This window comes from Pseudonaja textilis, chromosome 2, assembly GCF_049901715.1.
Source record: "Pseudonaja textilis isolate UNSWEBS1 chromosome 2, rPseTex1.2, whole genome shotgun sequence".
NCBI lineage: Eukaryota > Metazoa > Chordata > Lepidosauria > Squamata > Elapidae > Pseudonaja > Pseudonaja textilis.
In genome coordinates this window covers 71,968,512-71,986,654 of record NC_141991.1, presented here as the reverse complement: position 1 = coordinate 71,986,654, position 18,143 = coordinate 71,968,512, and the positions used below count along the sequence as shown (strand labels likewise).

The following is an 18,143-nucleotide window of genomic DNA, read 5'->3' as shown; positions in this document are numbered from 1 at the left end:
CATTTTTAGTAAATGAAGTTAAGTAATTCACTTTACTATTGTTATGAACTCCAAGGGTCAAGGTGGGCAGTGATTAGTGATAATCACAATACAATAACATCCAGTTATTGTAGCTTCTTCGACAAAAAATTGAACCGTGTTTTTTCCATTTTACTGCATATGTTATATGTTGTTTTATGTCCCTGGAAGATCCAATGATTGTACTTGCTGAAAATAGATATTCTGATGAAATAAAATTATAGGATAAGTCCTTAACTATCCACTTCACAATTAAAGGCCAAGAAAACACCATATTCCCCTTAAGCGTGGCCCATGGCTACCAAAATATTGCCCATCCCTATACTATACAAATGAATTTTCCACTTTGCTTCAATATTTCCTGCATTACCTCATGGCATTTACTGAAATCAGATACAGCCCAGCTTCTAATTTTCATCCACAATGCAAAATAATCCTTCCCACAATGGGAACATTGTTGGTCAATTACAGCCTTTTCCAACCTGGCTCCTTCTAATTGTGTTGGGATTGCCTACTGCCTAAGGATTCTGGGTGGCTGCTGCCTCAACATGCTGGACTAATTACTAGTCCATAGATGGCTATCACATAGATTTTGGGTAAAATTCAGGTCATTATCAGAGTACCAAGTTCTTAATTTTTAAAAATAATTAATCACTACCTAGTAACAAAGAGATCTCTGCTGATAACAAAATTGTGCACACAATTCCTGCTGATCAATACATTCCTATAAAAAAAATCAAAAATGTATAGTAAGAAGATGTGTGTTTCTGTCTGTTTACAGAAAAAGAAAAGAGCATTTCAGATTAATTGGCCCAAACAATGGAGAAGGGAACAAGAAATGCAGAAGATTAGTTCCATTCTTCCAAAATGTTTTTCTCTCCCCCGCCCCTGCCCCCTTGGGTAGATTTATTTTTTATTGTTGTGGGAAATAAGCATGGTTATTACATATTCCATGTGAGCCACAATATGTGTTTGGACCTGTCTGAAAACACTAAAATTTTCATTAAGATTGGAACACTGCCAAGCAATGGCATGCTGCAAGTTGTATAGGTACTATAATACAAAATGTACATTACACTGTTCATCGAACTTTTATCAACTTGAATACTGCTTCATATCAGTGCTGAAGCTTTGTTTATAATACTCCTGCCACCTACAATATGAACAGCCTTTGATAGTCAGGCCCCTATGGATATGAAATACCAGGAGAATACAAGCAACGTTTTTTTTTTTCCAGTTCAGAATCACTGTGAAGCTCCTTTCTCAACTGCACATATTCTCACCTGTGATATTAAACCAGATCTGGCTGAGCCCAGCATCAACACTGATCACTCCCACCATGTGGTTCACGGGATCTGTTTCCATGACTGTAAAGTTGAAATGAGGTTCATCAAAAGCTAATGGCTCTGAGGAGGGGAAGGGCTTTGGGATCCAGTCAATGTGAAGCCTCACACTGGAGGAAAGCTGTGGGGTGCCACCATCAGTAGCCTTGACCTGCCAAAAAGAAAACACTAGCTCATATAGATCTAGGGATCTGAAAGATAATATATTCATACTGAGGAGCTTCTGCCATGCTTGTGACTTATTCCTACCTAAATTAAACTTCTATACTTTTAGGATGGGAAAACACAAAACCAAGTTAGACAAACATAATGTATCAGGATTACTGTATTTATTGACTTCTATTGTTTATACAACCTCGTATATGCAGGACAAACCATATTTTTACATTCTTTTAACTATTTAATCAAGGCACACATATTTATTTGCATCTACCACCATGCCAAGGATTGAATGATAAGGGTTATCAGTAGGACGAATAAATCTAATTAGGTAAAAAAATCCTCCTAAATTAAAAAAAAATTGAACCATGATCTGAAATGCTCAGCTTAAGCCGATTTACTGCTCAACACAAAGAAACATACGAGCCCTTCTATCCTTGATAAATTGTTCCTCTACTAAGATGCCTCCAGGACAATTACATCCTACATTTCATTGGCCTCTATTTTTATTATTATGCTCCATCGAGTCTAGCTTGTGCTACCACAGGTAATCCCAGTTTAATACCTGTCTTATTTAGCAAGTGTTTGAGGTTATAAAAAAGTAACTTTAAGTGCTAAAAAATATAATCTGCATATTTACAATCATCACAACATCTTCATGGTCACATGATGAGATTTGGGCACTTTGCAATTGGTGGGTGTTTATTCTGTGGTCATATGATCTCCATTTGTGCACCTCACAGCTGGCTTCTGACAAGCAGTCAATGGAAAAGCTGGCACTAAAATCTCAGGCCATAATCACACAATGTCTTAATAACCATGGTGTTGCAAGCCCATTACGATCATAAGATGTTTCACTTAATGACCATGTAACTTAGAAATGAAGTTGCTGATCCGAATTCTGGTTTTTAAACAAAGACTACCTGTCTCTCACTTTGCACTCAGCTTGATAAATGAATGAAGCTCTTACTTAATTCCACATATACTGTATTATCTTTAGGATGAGTTCCATGTCAGGCTGTTTTCCTTTCCAATGGTCAATAAAAAGATTCTACTGTGAATTCAATATTCTAGTTCAAAGAATTCAGCTTTAATGAACTGAACAGATGGCATACTCTGAAAAAAAATGTTTAATTTGTGTGCAAAGATTTCACTTTGTAGTGAAAAACAATACATGCTACTAATCAAAAATATTTTTCCACTCTTCAGTGTGGCCTTGCATTGCCTAACTATTCCATGCAACATTAATGCCATTTTAATTCCCTTTTCCAATACTTCTTTAAATTGGGTTGGAGAAATATGTTATTTTCTTAAGGGAGTTAAAAAATTGTCTTTATTGAATTGTTTCAAAATCAGCTAGGGTCAAATCGTTATTAAAAGAGTTTTTTTTTAAATGTCACCAGAGTCCAGTTTAACTACAGCCACAAGAGGAAAAAAAGTGTAAATCACAAGGAACAGTATTGTTTCATATCATTCCCATATTCAGAAGGACGATCACCTGTCTTTAGTCTCCTTATGCTTCTAATGATACTCACTGTAAGTATGTTGTATTCTTGGGCAGAGAAAGCCTTTTGGGAGAACACTATGCCTGTCACTGGATGGATGCTGAACAGTCCCTCACTGTTTTCTTCTAGGCTGTAAGTGATCTGGCAATTCAGTCCCTCATCACGATCAGCAGCAATCACCCTGTAGACCGGCAAAGGAGTTTCGGACGCTGCTTTTTCTGGCAGCTGAACCATAAACAACTTTTGGGAGAAGCTGGGAGGATTGTCATTCACATCGAGGACCTGGATTACCACTCTACTGCTAGATTGCAAAACCGGATCCCCATTGTCTGAAACTGAAACCTGCAAGAAAAAGGCAATAGAGAGTCCCATCAGAACACAATGGGAGGTAAGAACCTGTTTGTAATATAGGCATGCACTCCTTTCTAGGCAGGAAACTCGCTTTCAATTATGATTCATCTAAAGATGACTGAAGTTAGTCTTCAACTGTTTGTTGCATGCTGGACTACACTGACTGGATTGATAGATGAGACATAGACTCCGATAAGAACAAGTGCCTTAAAAGTCTAAAACCAAGTTGTTGGAAAAAGCAAGTGTTATTGTTGCAAAGAAGAAAGACCACCAGCAGAAAAACAAAAAATACAATTGCTGTGTTTGTGTGTTTAATACAAAGATACAGCCCACATTTATAACCCAAAGCTGGAAAAGATTACGAAGTAATTGGTCTGTATCATGGAACCCACAGGCACCAATGTACTCAAAGACAACTTGCTTGATGGCCCACATAATCTTTATTTCCAAGAATGCTTCTGCACTCCGGACATACAACCAACACTCTCACAAAATAGAAATGACAGAAGGTTGAAGCCCTCTCTGTTGTTTAAAAAAAGTCATTTATCTTAATTCCATAATAAATGGCTTTCAAAAAACCCAAAAACAAATGGTTGTACCCATCACACCAGCTATTTTGTGAGAGTGCCCATAATATTGTATGTTCTCAAAGATCCAACTATGCCCATTAGCTCAAAGGATTGTAGGTTTCTTCATTAAACTATACCTGCTAGATTGTTTAGGCAAAGGAGAAGACAACAGAAATTCACTTTAATAATTTTGGTATTTGTAGCAGAACCTGGGAAGAAATTTAGTAAAAATCCTTAAAAGTAAACATACTGGAATCTGCATTTGTAAATTGAAGCAAAAGTTTGTCTAATTCGGTCCTTTCAGTTAGAACATGTCATGAACAGCTATCTTAATCTGAAATGTATTGTTACTCACTTTATAAATTTCAATTAATAATCACATGGTCATTAAATTAAGTAAGTCAACATTTTTTATACTATGTTCTCTCAAGTGGCAGGAAATTAATGACCATATTCTATTCTTCATGGCTTAGGAAAGATGTCCTTAAAATGGTACCCTCCAGAAGGGTTGATTTTAAATCTGATATTTTCCAGCATTAATGTTTTGGATAAAAGCAACATGAAGGAACAGACATCTAGAACATCTGGATCCATCAGCTTGGCTTTGGCACAAGATTCCTGCTTTAGTCTTCAGTTAGGAAGTCAAGTCATGAGATATTTCTTAAGCTGGCACTGGGTACAGAAGCACAAAAATGCAGAACAAGCAATTATCTTCCTGAGCAATTTGGAAATGATGGAACGAAGTCTTCCTCCTTCTCCTCTATCTATGCTCTGACTTGTAAGGAAATGTCTTTGAGGATTTTTTTTTTTTAAAAAACTACTTACAAGTAAATAAAACTAATTGCAACTTCATCATTACTCACTTCTAAGATATGTTCAGCCTTGTGTTCACGATCTAGCTGCTGAGAAGTGGTGTAAATCAAACCTATTGGGGAGAAAAGAACATTGTGAGATCCAGGCACTGCAGTACACATGATCCTCACCTGTGCCAATCCTCAAAATGAGGTTACCCTGCAGCAAGTCAATGCTATAAGCAAAAGAACTTTACAGTTAAAAATACTTCCTGCCGCCTAAGCATGGAAGCTTTCCGCATGTCCTAATTAATTAAAGTGATTTAATTCATCCCCTTCCCAAATGTTCAACAGCAATCTCACTGTATTATAATATCCAGATTGTTAAGCCTCCATCATCAGATAAATCATTTAAACGTCAAAGTAAATAGCTTGGATTGTGTAGGAGGAAGATACTTTAGGATTGTATATAGAAACACATAAAATGTCAGGGTTCCAGAAAAACCCAACTCCAATTAAAAACTCAGAGACAGGCATTTTCTCAAAGCTTCCTTTTATTAGAGTAGGTTTACTGGCACATCTGGGAAATCCCGAATCTGAAAGTTCCAGGTTTCCCTCCAATAAATAAAAAATTACAAATCCACCTCCTGCACCCATCATTCCATCACATGCCCCAATCACCATCCGTCCCAATTTGAGACATCCCCTCAACCACTCCTCAGCCAGGTGCGGGAATAATCTGACCTTGACTTTAAAGAAGAATGCTATTATGTCTAACCACATAAGCTCCATAAAATCCCCCCTCCCATCTTCCCATGCTCAAGAATGTGGCAGCGTGGAAGCTTCTGGTGCTAATATGTCTTCAAAAGCTGACATAAATATTGGTCCATCTATCTGTGATGTTCTGTCTATCTATCTATCTAAAATGTATATACTGCTCATCTCACTAACACACATTGTCACATGATTCATATTAATTAACTGTAACTTCCTGAAAGTTTCAACTTTTTTAAAAAATCCAATCAATCAGGAATTGGAGTGGGGTTATATTCTATGTAAAGGTCTACTAAAACTTTTTTAAAACTGAAAATGTGTCTGAAAGTTGAAAGCTTTGTTTTTGAATACAATCTATATCTCAAAGCTGAGAATTTGGAACACTTGTTATGCCTTATTCTTATATTTCACAGGGATTATAGCAGTCAGCTAAACTGCAAACATTACAGACCTGTTAAATAAATGGAAAACATGCTCAGCAACTGATCTTTCTATATATTGAGTACATCATTTGTTTATTTAATTGTCCCATCATATGTAGTTTGCAACATGCAACAATGAACAATGTTTCCTTAAAAGTTGATAATATTACCCAGATCACCCACTTTCATAAAAAGAATATATAAAAAGAATGCCAACAACTGTACAATAAATGCCCACAGTAACCTGCAATCAAAGATAATTCCAAACACTTTTTATTGGAAAAATAAGTTTGTTTATGCTGCATTTTGAAGACCAAAACATAGATTTAATTTTTCTTCTTCATATGTATAGTTTGTAGTTTATCTTATCTTCTTCGGCAAAAGGAGGTCTGGAAAATGTCATAACAGTTGTTCAGTTTTTGAAACTGAAATTACAGTAAATGGAAAAACCCACCACTGTAATGCTTTGAATAACTTTTGACTTAGGATAAAGTAGTAAATATTAGGCAAGATTCAAGGATATTTGAAGGAAAGTTCTGAATCTTATCAGTTACTGATCAACAAGAAAGATAGAAGCCTATTGACCATTTACCTCTTTCCCCCTACAAAATTCAGCACTGTGAGATTCAAATGAAGGAAAATGGGTGTTGGTTCTTACCTGACACACCATTTCTCTTCAAGCTGTGAGGAGCATCCAGAAGTGGGTGGTGCTTCAGTTTCTGCAGTTGTAGGCTGAGCTTAATTTTGAGGAACGCTCCTCCCTCCATCACGTGGCTCCAGCGTAGCGTTCCCCAGTTTTGCGAAGACGAGAGGAAACAAAATTCGTGCTCTCATCCTAACAATCTAACGGTTCATTGGCCGAAACAAGACCCCACCAGACGGTGAAAGATAAGGGAGGGGCTGGATGCTCCTTGCAGCTCGAAGAGAAATGGCGTGTCAGGTAAGAACCAACGCCCATTCTCCTTAGAGCTGCTCGGAGCATCCAGAAGTGGGACATAGCAAAGTTGGGCCTGTCCTATGGGAGAGGCACCGTCTGGTCTGTAGTCCCTTCAGGTTCTCTAAGAACCTTCTGTAGAACCCTTCTCCCGAAGGAAGCCTCGGATGAGGCATGCCTGTCAATCTTGTAAAGCCTAATGAAGGGAGATGGGGAGGCCCATGTCGCTGCCTGGCAGATGTCGATTATTGGGGCCTGGGTAGCCCAGGCAGCCAAAGTTGCTGCACTCCTAGTGGAATGAGCCGTGATGCCCCTGGGCACCTGAAGGGCCTGTGACTGGTACGCTTTGGCAATGGCCGCCCTTATCCAACGGCCTATGGTTGTTGGTGGAACCTTGAGCCCTTGTGATTTAGGTTGAAAGGATATGAACAAGGCCTCAGACTTATGAAAGGTCTCAGTGCATTTAATGTAAACCCGCAAGGCACGTCTGACGTCCAGAGTGTGCCACTGTCTCTCCCTTTCCTCAGTTGGCCTGGGGCAAAAATTAGGGAGGATAAGTTCTTGAGCTCTGTGGAAAACCGAATTGATTTTGGGCAAGAAAGAAGGGTCAAGCCGGAGGACCACTCGATCAGGATGGAACACACAAGGGTCTTTCCTAATGAACAGTGCAGCGATCTCTGATATCCTATGGGCTGATGTGATCACTACAAGGAAGACTACCTTGTATGATAGAATCTGAAGAGGAACTTCCCTTAAGGGTTCAAAGGGTGGTTTTGTGAGTGAGGTAAGGACCTTGCTGAGGTCCCAGGTTGGGTACCGGTGGAGGGTCGGAGGGTGTAAATTGGTGGCCCCCTTCAGAAAGGCCCGAATACAGGGATGGTGAGAAAGGGAACCGGCTTCTTTACAGGAGATAACTGTAGACAAGGCTGCTACCTGACATCTTAATGTATTGGGGGACAGTCCTTTGCTGAGGCCCTCCTGCAGAAAGTCAAGGACTTGGGCAATAGAAGGGGCAGCTGGGTCGATATGAAGCCTGACACACCATTTACGGAAAATGGACCAGGTGGCGTCGTAGATTCTTATAGTTGAGGGCCATCTGGCAGCAAGAATGGTGTCAATGACCCTGTTAGAAAGGTTCTCCCTCTTCAAACGTTCCCGCTCAACCTCCAGACGGCTAGTTGGAGCCATTGGTGGTCCTAGTGGAGAAGTGGGCCTTGAGACAGGGAGATTCTGTCTGCTGGGATCCTCCAGGGAGGGGCCACTGATAGGCTGCGAAGGTCCGCAAACCAAGGGCATCGGGGCCAATAACGTGCTACAAGAAGCAGTTCCGCCTTCTCGTGAAGTACCTTTTGAAGGACTATGGGCACCAGCGGTGGGGGGGAATACATAAAGTAGTCCCGTGGGCCACAGACACCGTAGGGCGTTGTGGTTCTCCGTCCCTGGGGATGGGAATATTGAGAAAAACCTTGGAAGTTGGGCATTGAGGGGAGAGGCAAATAGGTCCACTACTGGTAGACCGAAGATGGATGCTGCCTCCCTGAACAGTGATGGGTGAAGACGCCACTCCGACTGGTCTATGGTGGCCCTGCTCTACCAGTCTGCTTGGGTGTTTGATACACCTGAAATGTAATCTGCCCTGAGGGAAAGGAGGTGGGACTCGGCCCACCGACAGAGACGCTCGGCCTCCCTCATTAAATGTAATGATTGAGTGCCCCCCTATTTGTTGATGTGTGCTTTGGCCGTGATATTGTCTGTGAGGATGAGGATGTGGTGGCTGCGTACCTGGCGAAGGAAGCTACGGAGGGCCAGGTGGACAGCGTGAACCTCCAGCCAATTTATGTTGCACAGTTTTTCTGTCGCTGACCATCTGCCCTGTGCTGTAAGGGACTGAAGGTGAGCGCCCCATCTGGACAGACTGGCATCTGTGGTGACGGTGAGTCTTGGGGGCTCCTTGAGGAGGCAGCCCTTGTTGATGGATGATTTGCTCCACCAAAGGAGGGACATGAGGACCCTTGGTGGAACCCTGACCTTGACTCTTGAATTGCTTGATCCGGTTCTTTGGTACGGAAGCAGGAACCACTGGATGGATCTGGAGAGTAAATGGGCCCAGGGAATAATGGAAAGACATGATATCATTTTACCCAGTAATTGAGATAGTTCTAGAAGGGAAACCCTCTTGAGGCGCCTGATGATTCTGACAGATTTCTGGATGCTGAGGATTCTCTCCGAAGATAGGAACACCTTTCCCTTCAGAGTGTCGATTACCGTCCCCAGGTGGGTTATCCTGGTGGAAGGGGATAATTGGCTTTTCTTCCAGTTGATAAGGAACCCATGTTCCTGGAGGGTGGCTAGGGTAATCTGAGTATCCCTCATTGCCTGATCCTTAGAAGGGGATAGGATGAGGATGTCATCCAGGTAACAGTGGAGGCGCACAGGGAGGGTTCTGAGGTGGGCAGCTAGTGCGGCCAGGACCTTGGTAAAGGTTCTGGGGGCAGAGGCTAACCCAAACAGGAGAGCCACGTATTGGAAGTGGAGGTTATTGTAACAAAAACACAGAAATTTGTAATGGGAAGGTCGGATGGGTATGTGAAGGTATGCCTCTGAAAGGTCAATAGAAGACAACCAGTCCCCTTGTCTAACGCCCAGCAGGATGGATTGCAATGAGTGCATCTTGAACTTGCGATATACCAGATAGCGGTTAAACCGCTTTAAGTCCAAAATCGCTCTCCATCCCCCGAGTGCTTAGGGACCACGAATAAGTGGGAATAGAATCCCTGCCCATGTTGAGACTGAGGGATGGGCTGGATGGCTCTTATATCAAGTAGGTGCTGAATGGCTGAGTCCATGAGGCTGTGCTTAGTGCGGTTCTTGGAGAGAGGGCATGGCATGAAAAAGTCGGGGGGGGGGGCAGATTGAAATTCGAGGGCAAGGCCAAACCTGATGGTGTCCCTAACCCAGGCATCAGAAGTAGAGACGTCCCACTGGTTGGCGAAAGCCTGAAGGCGCCCGCCAATGGGAATTAGATCATGTGGCCTATCTGGAGCGCCTGAAGGGCCAGCTACCAGAGCCTCAAAAGAGCCTTTTGAAGCTACCACCCCTTCTGCTTCTGTCAGAGGAGTCGTCCTGTCTTGAGGCTGGCCCGACCCAAAGGGGGGGGGCTTTGGTACCTGGGAGAGTAGGAGGCCTGGAGAAAGGGACGAAAGGGAGCTCTCCAAAAGGGCTGAAGGGATCTGGGCTCTGACTTCCGGGTGAGGGAAGGAAGAAATTTTTTCTTATTTCGCCCTTCCACTAAAAGGGGATCCAAGGATGGTCCAAACAATTTATTTCCCACGAGGGGAGCGGAAGCCAATTTTACTTTATTCTTGAGGTCTGCCTGCCAATGCTTTAGCCAGAGCAGATGGCGGGCAGAGACATGGGAGGAGATAGCTCTGGTGGAAAATTTGACAGAGTGGAAGGTAGCGTCGGCCGAGAACTCAGCTGCGGCCATAATCTTGGCTATGACCTGATGAGCTTGGACATTGGAAATTGGGGCATGCTGCTTGAGCTGGCGAAGCCAGCAAATGGATGACCTGGTAAAGAAGGAGGCGGCCGTGGCCGATCTGATTGCCCAAGCATCTGACTGGTGAGCTCGGCATAAGGCCAGCTCAGCCTGCTTCTCATCTGGCCTCAAGGCCTCTAAGGGGTCGCTGAGGGTGGAGGAAGAGGCCAGACCTACAATGGGCTCATCAACCTCCGGAGTGCCTAATAAGTTGGAAAATTCTGGATCCAGATTGAAAAACTTCTTATCGTGGGCTGATGGGGCGGGGTGTGTGCAGAAGAGGCCAACTGCTTGGACACCAGGTCAAGGAAGATGGGAGGGGTTGGGATGACTTCAGCTTCCACTACTGGCTGTTTGAAAATGGAGTCCTCTGGACCTTCCGGGGCAAGAGGAGAGGGATCAGAGGAGGTCTGAGTCTTTAGCCCCGAGATATTTCTGGCCTTGAACCGGAGGGATTTGAATAATTGGGGCTTGAATAGCCCTACAAAGGCGGGTTGGTCGGGGGTGAGACCCTCATCCTTGGACATCTCCACCTCTGATGGATCCACATCGGAAAGGGGTTCGTTATATTGTAAAGACCCCAAATAAAACTCCTCCTCCTCCTCCCTAAATAGATCTAAGCCCCCTTCCCTCTCCTCCTCCCTTACTGAAGGGGAAGCCTCCCCCTGAGGGGGTACCTGATCCTGGAGCGGTTCCGATCTGAGTGGGAGGGATCTTACGGAATGAGATTCAGATTCGGGGGCCAGTGGGTGGAGACCTGGCCTAACTTTCTGTTGGAGTCCTTCTGCGATTCCCTGGAGGATAGCCAACTCCATCCAGGATCTCAGTTGCTCCGGAACCTCTTGTATGAGTGGTTCCTCCCAGCGTAGGCCGGCAGCTGTAGGTGTGAAGGTAACCTCTGGTGTTCGTCCGACCAGTGTTCCAGAGCCTGGTGACCCTGAGAGGGTGAGCTGTGCCTGGATAGGGAGGAATAGACTAAAGGAGGGGGGGGGGGTTGAGTAGAGGTAGAGGGAGTGGAAAGTGGTAGTACTGGAGGCACTGAGCCTGCCTGCCTGGTGCGTCTATCGATTTCTTTTTCCAGTGCCTTGTGGCGTCTTAGGGTGTCCCTCTGGGAGGCTTTGGAGGCATCCTTAGCCTGCCTGCGCAGATGGTGGGTTTTAGACTTGGCCTTCAAAGAAGGGCCCTTGGAAGGATTGGCCTCTGCCATTTCAAAAATAATTGAAAAAGATAAGAATCAAAATGGGGTGGTTGGCACGCCTAGGGGTCAACCTACAACAAGGCCGGGAGCCCTGGAAAAATCCTTTCACCTCCTCCCTTTTTACTTCTGCTGTATTATTGCTATAATATTATTTCCTCTTTCTCTCTCTCTCTCTCTCTCTCTTTTTGTAAAATAAAATGTATAGAAAAAAAAATGGGTCCAATGGACCAATGAACACCAGAGGCCTTGGAGAGAAAGTTAGGCCTTGACCAACTGCCTTCCCAGGCGGAACTGGGCGGAAGTGGTGCTGCTTTTTTATTGCTGCGCCAGCTGAGACAGGCTGCAGGAAGCCAACAAGTCAAATTATGGAATTAACCTCCAAGCGAAAGGCTGGAACAAGAAGGCAAATTCGGCTCTGAGCAGGCCTACGGGTCCTGTTGCTGGGCTGGAATCACACCGCAGCGTTCAGATCGAGGGAAACAAAAAAACAAAATGGCACCCGACCACAAGGTGGCACTTAAAATGGCGGCCGCCTGCGACGTGGAATACAGGGCCTCTCAGCAGCGGAAAGAAACAACCTCCCCAGGGACAATGCAAAGTCCGCAACAGAAGAGGACAGAAAAGGAAGAGGAAACAACCTCTTCCGGAGAGAAAAACGGCGTTCAATGGGGGGGGGGGGAGAACGGAATGAATCGAAACGAATTAAAACAAGTCGGTAGAAGTAATCAGAAAAAAAGGAAAACGGCAGGCTTAAGCAACTGAAGAGGGAATGTGGGGGTAGCGTGGGAACACTGCTAGCCCTCCCCTTTGCCACCCACTGGGGTGAGAAAAACGCTTCCCAGAGGGAAAAGGCAGTCTGGACCAAATGCGCAGGGCTAAGTGGATTAAGGAAAAATTATACAACCCGAGAGGAGCGAAAGGAATGAGTCAAACTAAGGATTTCTTGAAACGGCCAAGGAGAACTTTGAATCTCTGCCTAGTCTTGCATGAGGCTGAGCATAAACTGGGGAACGCTACGCTGGAGCCACGTGATGGAAGGAGGAGCGTTCCTCAAAATTAAGCTCAGCCTACAACTGCAGAGTCTGAAGCACCACCCACTTCTGGATGCTCTGAGCAGCTCTAAGGAGAACATCTGGTTACAGACAATATGGGGGGAAAAAACTAAATCAGAAAAAAACAAGCAAAAGAGGATTCAAAGAATCCCTCCTGCTATGGCAATATTGATCCCTTTCTATAAACAATTTCTGTTTTCATTACTATATATGAGGAAAACAGCCTTTAAAAATGATTGTGCTAATTATTACCTTGTTAACAAGCACAATAGAAATTCTTGCAAATTATCAAGGAATTGCTAATTGAAGAGGATTTTGCAAAGAATATTACACCCATCTCTCTTCCCTTTCCATCAAGAACACAGAATTCACTGTATGTATGGCAGCCTAACAGCTAGCCTAACATAACATAACATAACCCTATTGTTGGCAAGTATTTGGCATTGCAAAAGCAGGATCATTGTCAAGAGTTGAATTGCTGTAAAAATGGCCATATGACTTGGTGAAAGACATCAGGGATGTACACCTGCTATTGATAGAACACTCCATGGGCAAAAGCACATATAATGTGCTAGAAGCACATTATATGTGTGGATTGTGGGGATTGTGCTAGAAGCATTTGGAACAGGGCTGCAGTTTGCAGGCATCACTTGTTCATTACTTTCTCCCTGTTAGGGATTATATACAGTATATTCATCTTTGGCTCCCATTATAAACTAAAGACGAAAGAAAGCAATGTGTTAAGACAAGCTGCATTTAATGGACTTGTGTGTTCTATATGGTGTGTTATTGTTTTTTTCATCCTACATCTATGCATGAACAGAAGATCCCAAGAGCAACAATGAAAGCATAAAAGAATATTTGCATATATATATTAGCTCTAAAGATCTTTGCTAAACATGGTTCTAAATAGTGTGCCACGACTCAGTGGAGGCAAGACTCAACAGAGGATGTTCTGATGATCTAAGTATATAGTGTGAAAATACACAGGTTGAGGGACTTCAGCATGAAAACAAAAACTTCCCTCTCAAGTATTGTATGTTTTTCCCAATACATGTATGTAAACTGACAGCAGAATCGAACTTGCTATGCCTATAAGACCAAAGAAACGTATCTAATTTGCAACTGTCAAGTTGCCCAATTTTGGTGGTAGTTGCTGAAAACAGTCAATGTTTTATTATTATCTACATTTTTTATCATTGCCATGGTAATTCTCTACTGTTTCCCCCCTATTTCCAATCTAAGGATTACTGTAAGCTGCACAGAGATAAATTCTTTAGCGATAAATAACAATAGGGGTTTTTTCCTCGAAACATTAAATGCTAGCAGCTTTTCAAAATAGTGCACTCTATTTATTTATTAGGAATAGACTGCCATCATACTTGTCCAGATTATGATGCCCAGAACTACCAGTCAGCACAACTAAAGGATCCAAATACAAAAGTTACAACTGTAGTTTATCTATTACAAGTGAAAAGTTCCTTCAGTAATGTAGATCGAAAATGGAGAAGTGTGTTATATGAATAGTCTTGACACATGTAATTAAATACAGGAGAGTTTTTACATTTTTCTCAGAAAATATTTTTCAGAACTCTGGCATGGCATGGCTCTTCAACAGGTCATGAAGAAAAGCATGAATGTGAAAAAGAAAATTTACTGCAAGTTTGATTTATAAAAGTATTTTCCTGAAAAATATGGAATTGCTGGCACAATTATGGGAATGGAGATAAAGAGTTTCAAATTTATTTATAACATTTATTTGCCACCCATCTCGTATCCAAAGGCTCCGAGTAGAAACACTGGGTGTACTAGTAATCCTATTATAATAGGTAATCACATTATCAGAAGTCCCAGCTATGACAACAATTGGAATCAGGATTGCCATTGCTAAGTGAAGTAATGTATTTGTAAAGTATGATGTCACTGGTTGCTGTCATAACTCCAAGACACATGGATCATTTTAGTGGGAAAAGGTGGGAGTCCCAGGAGAACAGGGTGCCATTGGGGTGGGGAGAAGAGCTTGGGAGAATCAGGGGAAGGCCGGGATAGGCCACATGTAAGTCACAGAAGGTCTCAGGAGGGTCTGAGAGGGTTAGGACAGGGGATAGGTGTATTGGATGGTTGCAGCTATAACAATTAAGTATCTTTTGGTATACTAAAAAATAAACACTTGTTTTATAGTGTGTTTTATTCAAACATGCATACTTTTCTTGACAAATATCTCCTAGATAACTTATAAATAAATAAATAAACCCAAACAGTTTTAGTTTTAGCACTGGCTAGTTAAAAAAAAACAATTTAAAATGACCTAGATGAGTGTTCATAGGAGAAAATCAACACATGAATACTTTGGGGAAAAGTTTTAAAGCCTCCTTTTTTAATTTGCCTCGATATTTATTGGGCACTAGTAGGAAGGAGGCAAGCTGGTTTGGCTGCCTTGTGACTCTAGAATGCCTCAGTTACACACATATCCACCACTGATTTCCTTACAAGGTCAGTTAAACACCCCATAATGAGATCTTAGAGCAATTGTGGTTATTTTTTAATCACGCTAATTCCAAAATAGAGCTGTGGTGTTTCTGTTCCTGCCAAGGCAGGCAAAAATGAAATGTATTTGTGTGGATTCCAATAGCAAATCTTAGAAGTTGCATGAAAAAAGGCCCTAGACCAAAGTTAACTGGATGAATACAATCATTTGCCACTACAGTTTCTTGTCAAAAGGAAGGAAGTGTAGATATTAAGCCATCTATCTGCTAGAAGACAGATAGAAACTGGAGATGTAAACTGCTAAAGAGAGGAGAGCCGATTTCTAACCTAAAGAGAATACATTAAGGCATGAGCAGAGGGTTAGACCATTAGAAGCCTCCAAGATCCCTTCCAACTGTTATTCTGTTAAAAATCCTAATTTTTAACTTTCTTAATTATATTTCACAGCTTCTAAATGTCTATTAAAAACAAGAAATAAATATGACAAATAGATATTCAGAAGGGAATACTGTAATTACATTATTTCACTGTCAGGAAATTTAACAAGTTACGAAGTCACATTCGGATATTGCACTGATTGAGAGATGTACCCAGAGCTCAATCATGCACCGCCAATCTTCATAAGTTACTTTACAAATAAGCGCTATAAAAAAATGTCACATGTATGAATGAAAAATTTTCTTTAAGTGACTGGGAATACATTTTCCCCCTCTTCCCCTATTCAATGTATCTAGAAATATGACTTACATATTCTGATGACAGATGAGTTTCTAGAAAAATTACAATGGTAACAATTATACAGGTTGTTTACTCAGCTACTCAATGAAATGTCAGGTTAGTATGTTTCTGCTTTATCCATCATCTATTTCCATTTTAGATGCAGCAAATTAGTACATGACAGATTAATGCAGGCCTCAGTTTTACTTTTTATATGGTCTTTCAGGTGTACAGATTATGCCAGAGGTGGTATTCAGCAGGTTCTGACCAGTTCTGGAGAACTGGTAGCGGAAATTTTGAGTAGTTCGGAGAACCGGAAAATCCCACCTCTGACTGGAGATTTTACAGTATCCTTCCCCTGCCACGCCCACCAAACCACGCCCACAGAACCGGTAGTAAAAATATTTGAATCCCACCACTGGATTATGCATATATTGGGAACTCAATCAAAGCATGTTACCAAAAGGGCATACACTATCATTCTAATGTCTGCTCTACAAAACACCCTTTTAAATAAATACATACATAATTTGAGCATTTGTATAATTACAAGCTACAAATGATTAAAAGCATGGTTTTCTTCTAGTGCTATTTGTGGAAATGCCCAAACAGAAAATTGTCTTGGACTGACATCTCTTAGGTGCCCTGTACCTGTCCTATTCAGCTGATCACCACTCTTAAGCAATAACCTTTAGCACACTGTTAAAATCCCAAAAGGACCAGAACACTCATATTTATGCTTAACACCACTAGGATTATAAATGAGAGAGCATGAGACACCACTGAAAAATATTATCAGAAGACCTGTGTCTGAATGGGATTTATTCATTTTCCTATCTTTAATTGAGTGTACTTCCTGGATTAATGTACATGTTTTTAAAGATGTTGTATTTTTAATGTTTTTACTGTATTTTTTAATGAATATTAGTTGCACAATTCCTGTTCAACAGATATTGTCCATGTGTAATGGAATTTGTGTGTGTGTGTGTATGTGTGTGTGTATATTAAAACACTTGCACTAGTAGAATACCTTCCTTCTGCTTCTTGTCAGTAAAGAAAACCAAGGGCACGCCTGAACAGGAACACCCTTGTTTTTGTTAGTCACCAAAAACATTGAATTTCACTTCATTTCTTCTGGCAGAGTTCAGGACAAAGCCCTGAAAACAAAAAAAGCCCAGAAAAAAGATAAAAGTAAAAAAAGGCCTGAAAAAAAAAGGACAAAGCTACAACTTGCCTAGCTTGAGAAGTTCTGAATTGAAGGAAAAAAGGAGTAAAAATGTAGGATTTTCCCATCCCACTACATCCATATTATGAATAAAGATGAAGTGTATTTTCCTAATGAAAGGATTTTCCTTTCAAAACAATTTGCACTGATTATCTTATTTCATCATGACTGAGAGAGAGATATTTTCTCCAGTGTCTAAGAACAGATTGTTTCTATGTTCATAATTGGTTGCATGCATACATTCAGATTGTGGAAGCAAGCAATCCCGGAAAAAAAAGTAAATTCAAACTTGCTTCCAAATCTGAATTTCTGGCATGGTCTAATCATCAAGATTACTTCTAGCAGCCTCCCAAGGCAGAGGGGACTATGCCAACATTGTTGGAAAGCTCAGAGAAATAGCAAGAAATAAGTTAACTCATTGAAACACTAAACAGAACTTTGGGGTTTAATAGAAGATAGGTACCAGATATCAGGTGTCTGTAATTTGTTTCAGCTCATGTCTTAATGTCACAAACAGAGAAACTAGTTCCTCACAGAATCCCACTTCCAACTTCATAGCATCTAATGCTTTAGCTACAACTACAATCTTTAAACTACCACAGAATTAGAAAAAGTTACTGTGATATGACAAGCTGAAGTGCAAAATGCTTACGTGCAGGTGCTTAAGACTAGGTACATTTAGTACTACTAATTATTGTGGTAAATAATTACACCATTTAGGTATTCATTGTAAAAAAAAATCTATTATAAATATGTTACATTCACGAATACATGCATGCTGTTAATAGCTAATTTATTCACACAGTAATATGCTCACACATTGTTGAAACATAGGACACAAGGGCAACCTATTACAGTTCACTGTAACAGGTTGTGGGTCAGTCTGCATTCATGACATAGGTCATGTATTCATAAGGTACATTTTCCATTTAGTTCACAAAGATGAAAATTATATTGAAAGATTTCAAAAACTAGCAAGAGTATTTGGGTTAGGGATAGTAAGACTATCCCTGTTCCTCAAAATAACTACAGTTAAGAAAAAGTAAGCATTTTATTTGTG

The 18,143-nt window shown here is 41.4% G+C and overlaps 1 protein-coding gene across 1 annotated transcript in view; it reads right to left on the bottom strand.

Moving 5' to 3' along the window:
• FAT2 (FAT atypical cadherin 2) overlaps positions 1-18,143 on the bottom strand; it is an 88,411-nt gene that overhangs the window by 40,468 nt on the left and 29,800 nt on the right. Inside the window, exons 4-6 of the mRNA XM_026696631.2 lie at positions 4,809-4,870; positions 3,056-3,367; positions 1,302-1,512 (exon numbers count right to left, since the gene is read on the bottom strand). Of these exons, the coding sequence (XP_026552416.2) occupies positions 1,302-1,512; positions 3,056-3,367; positions 4,809-4,870 (585 nt within the window). The remainder of the gene's footprint in view (positions 1-1,301; positions 1,513-3,055; positions 3,368-4,808; positions 4,871-18,143) is intronic.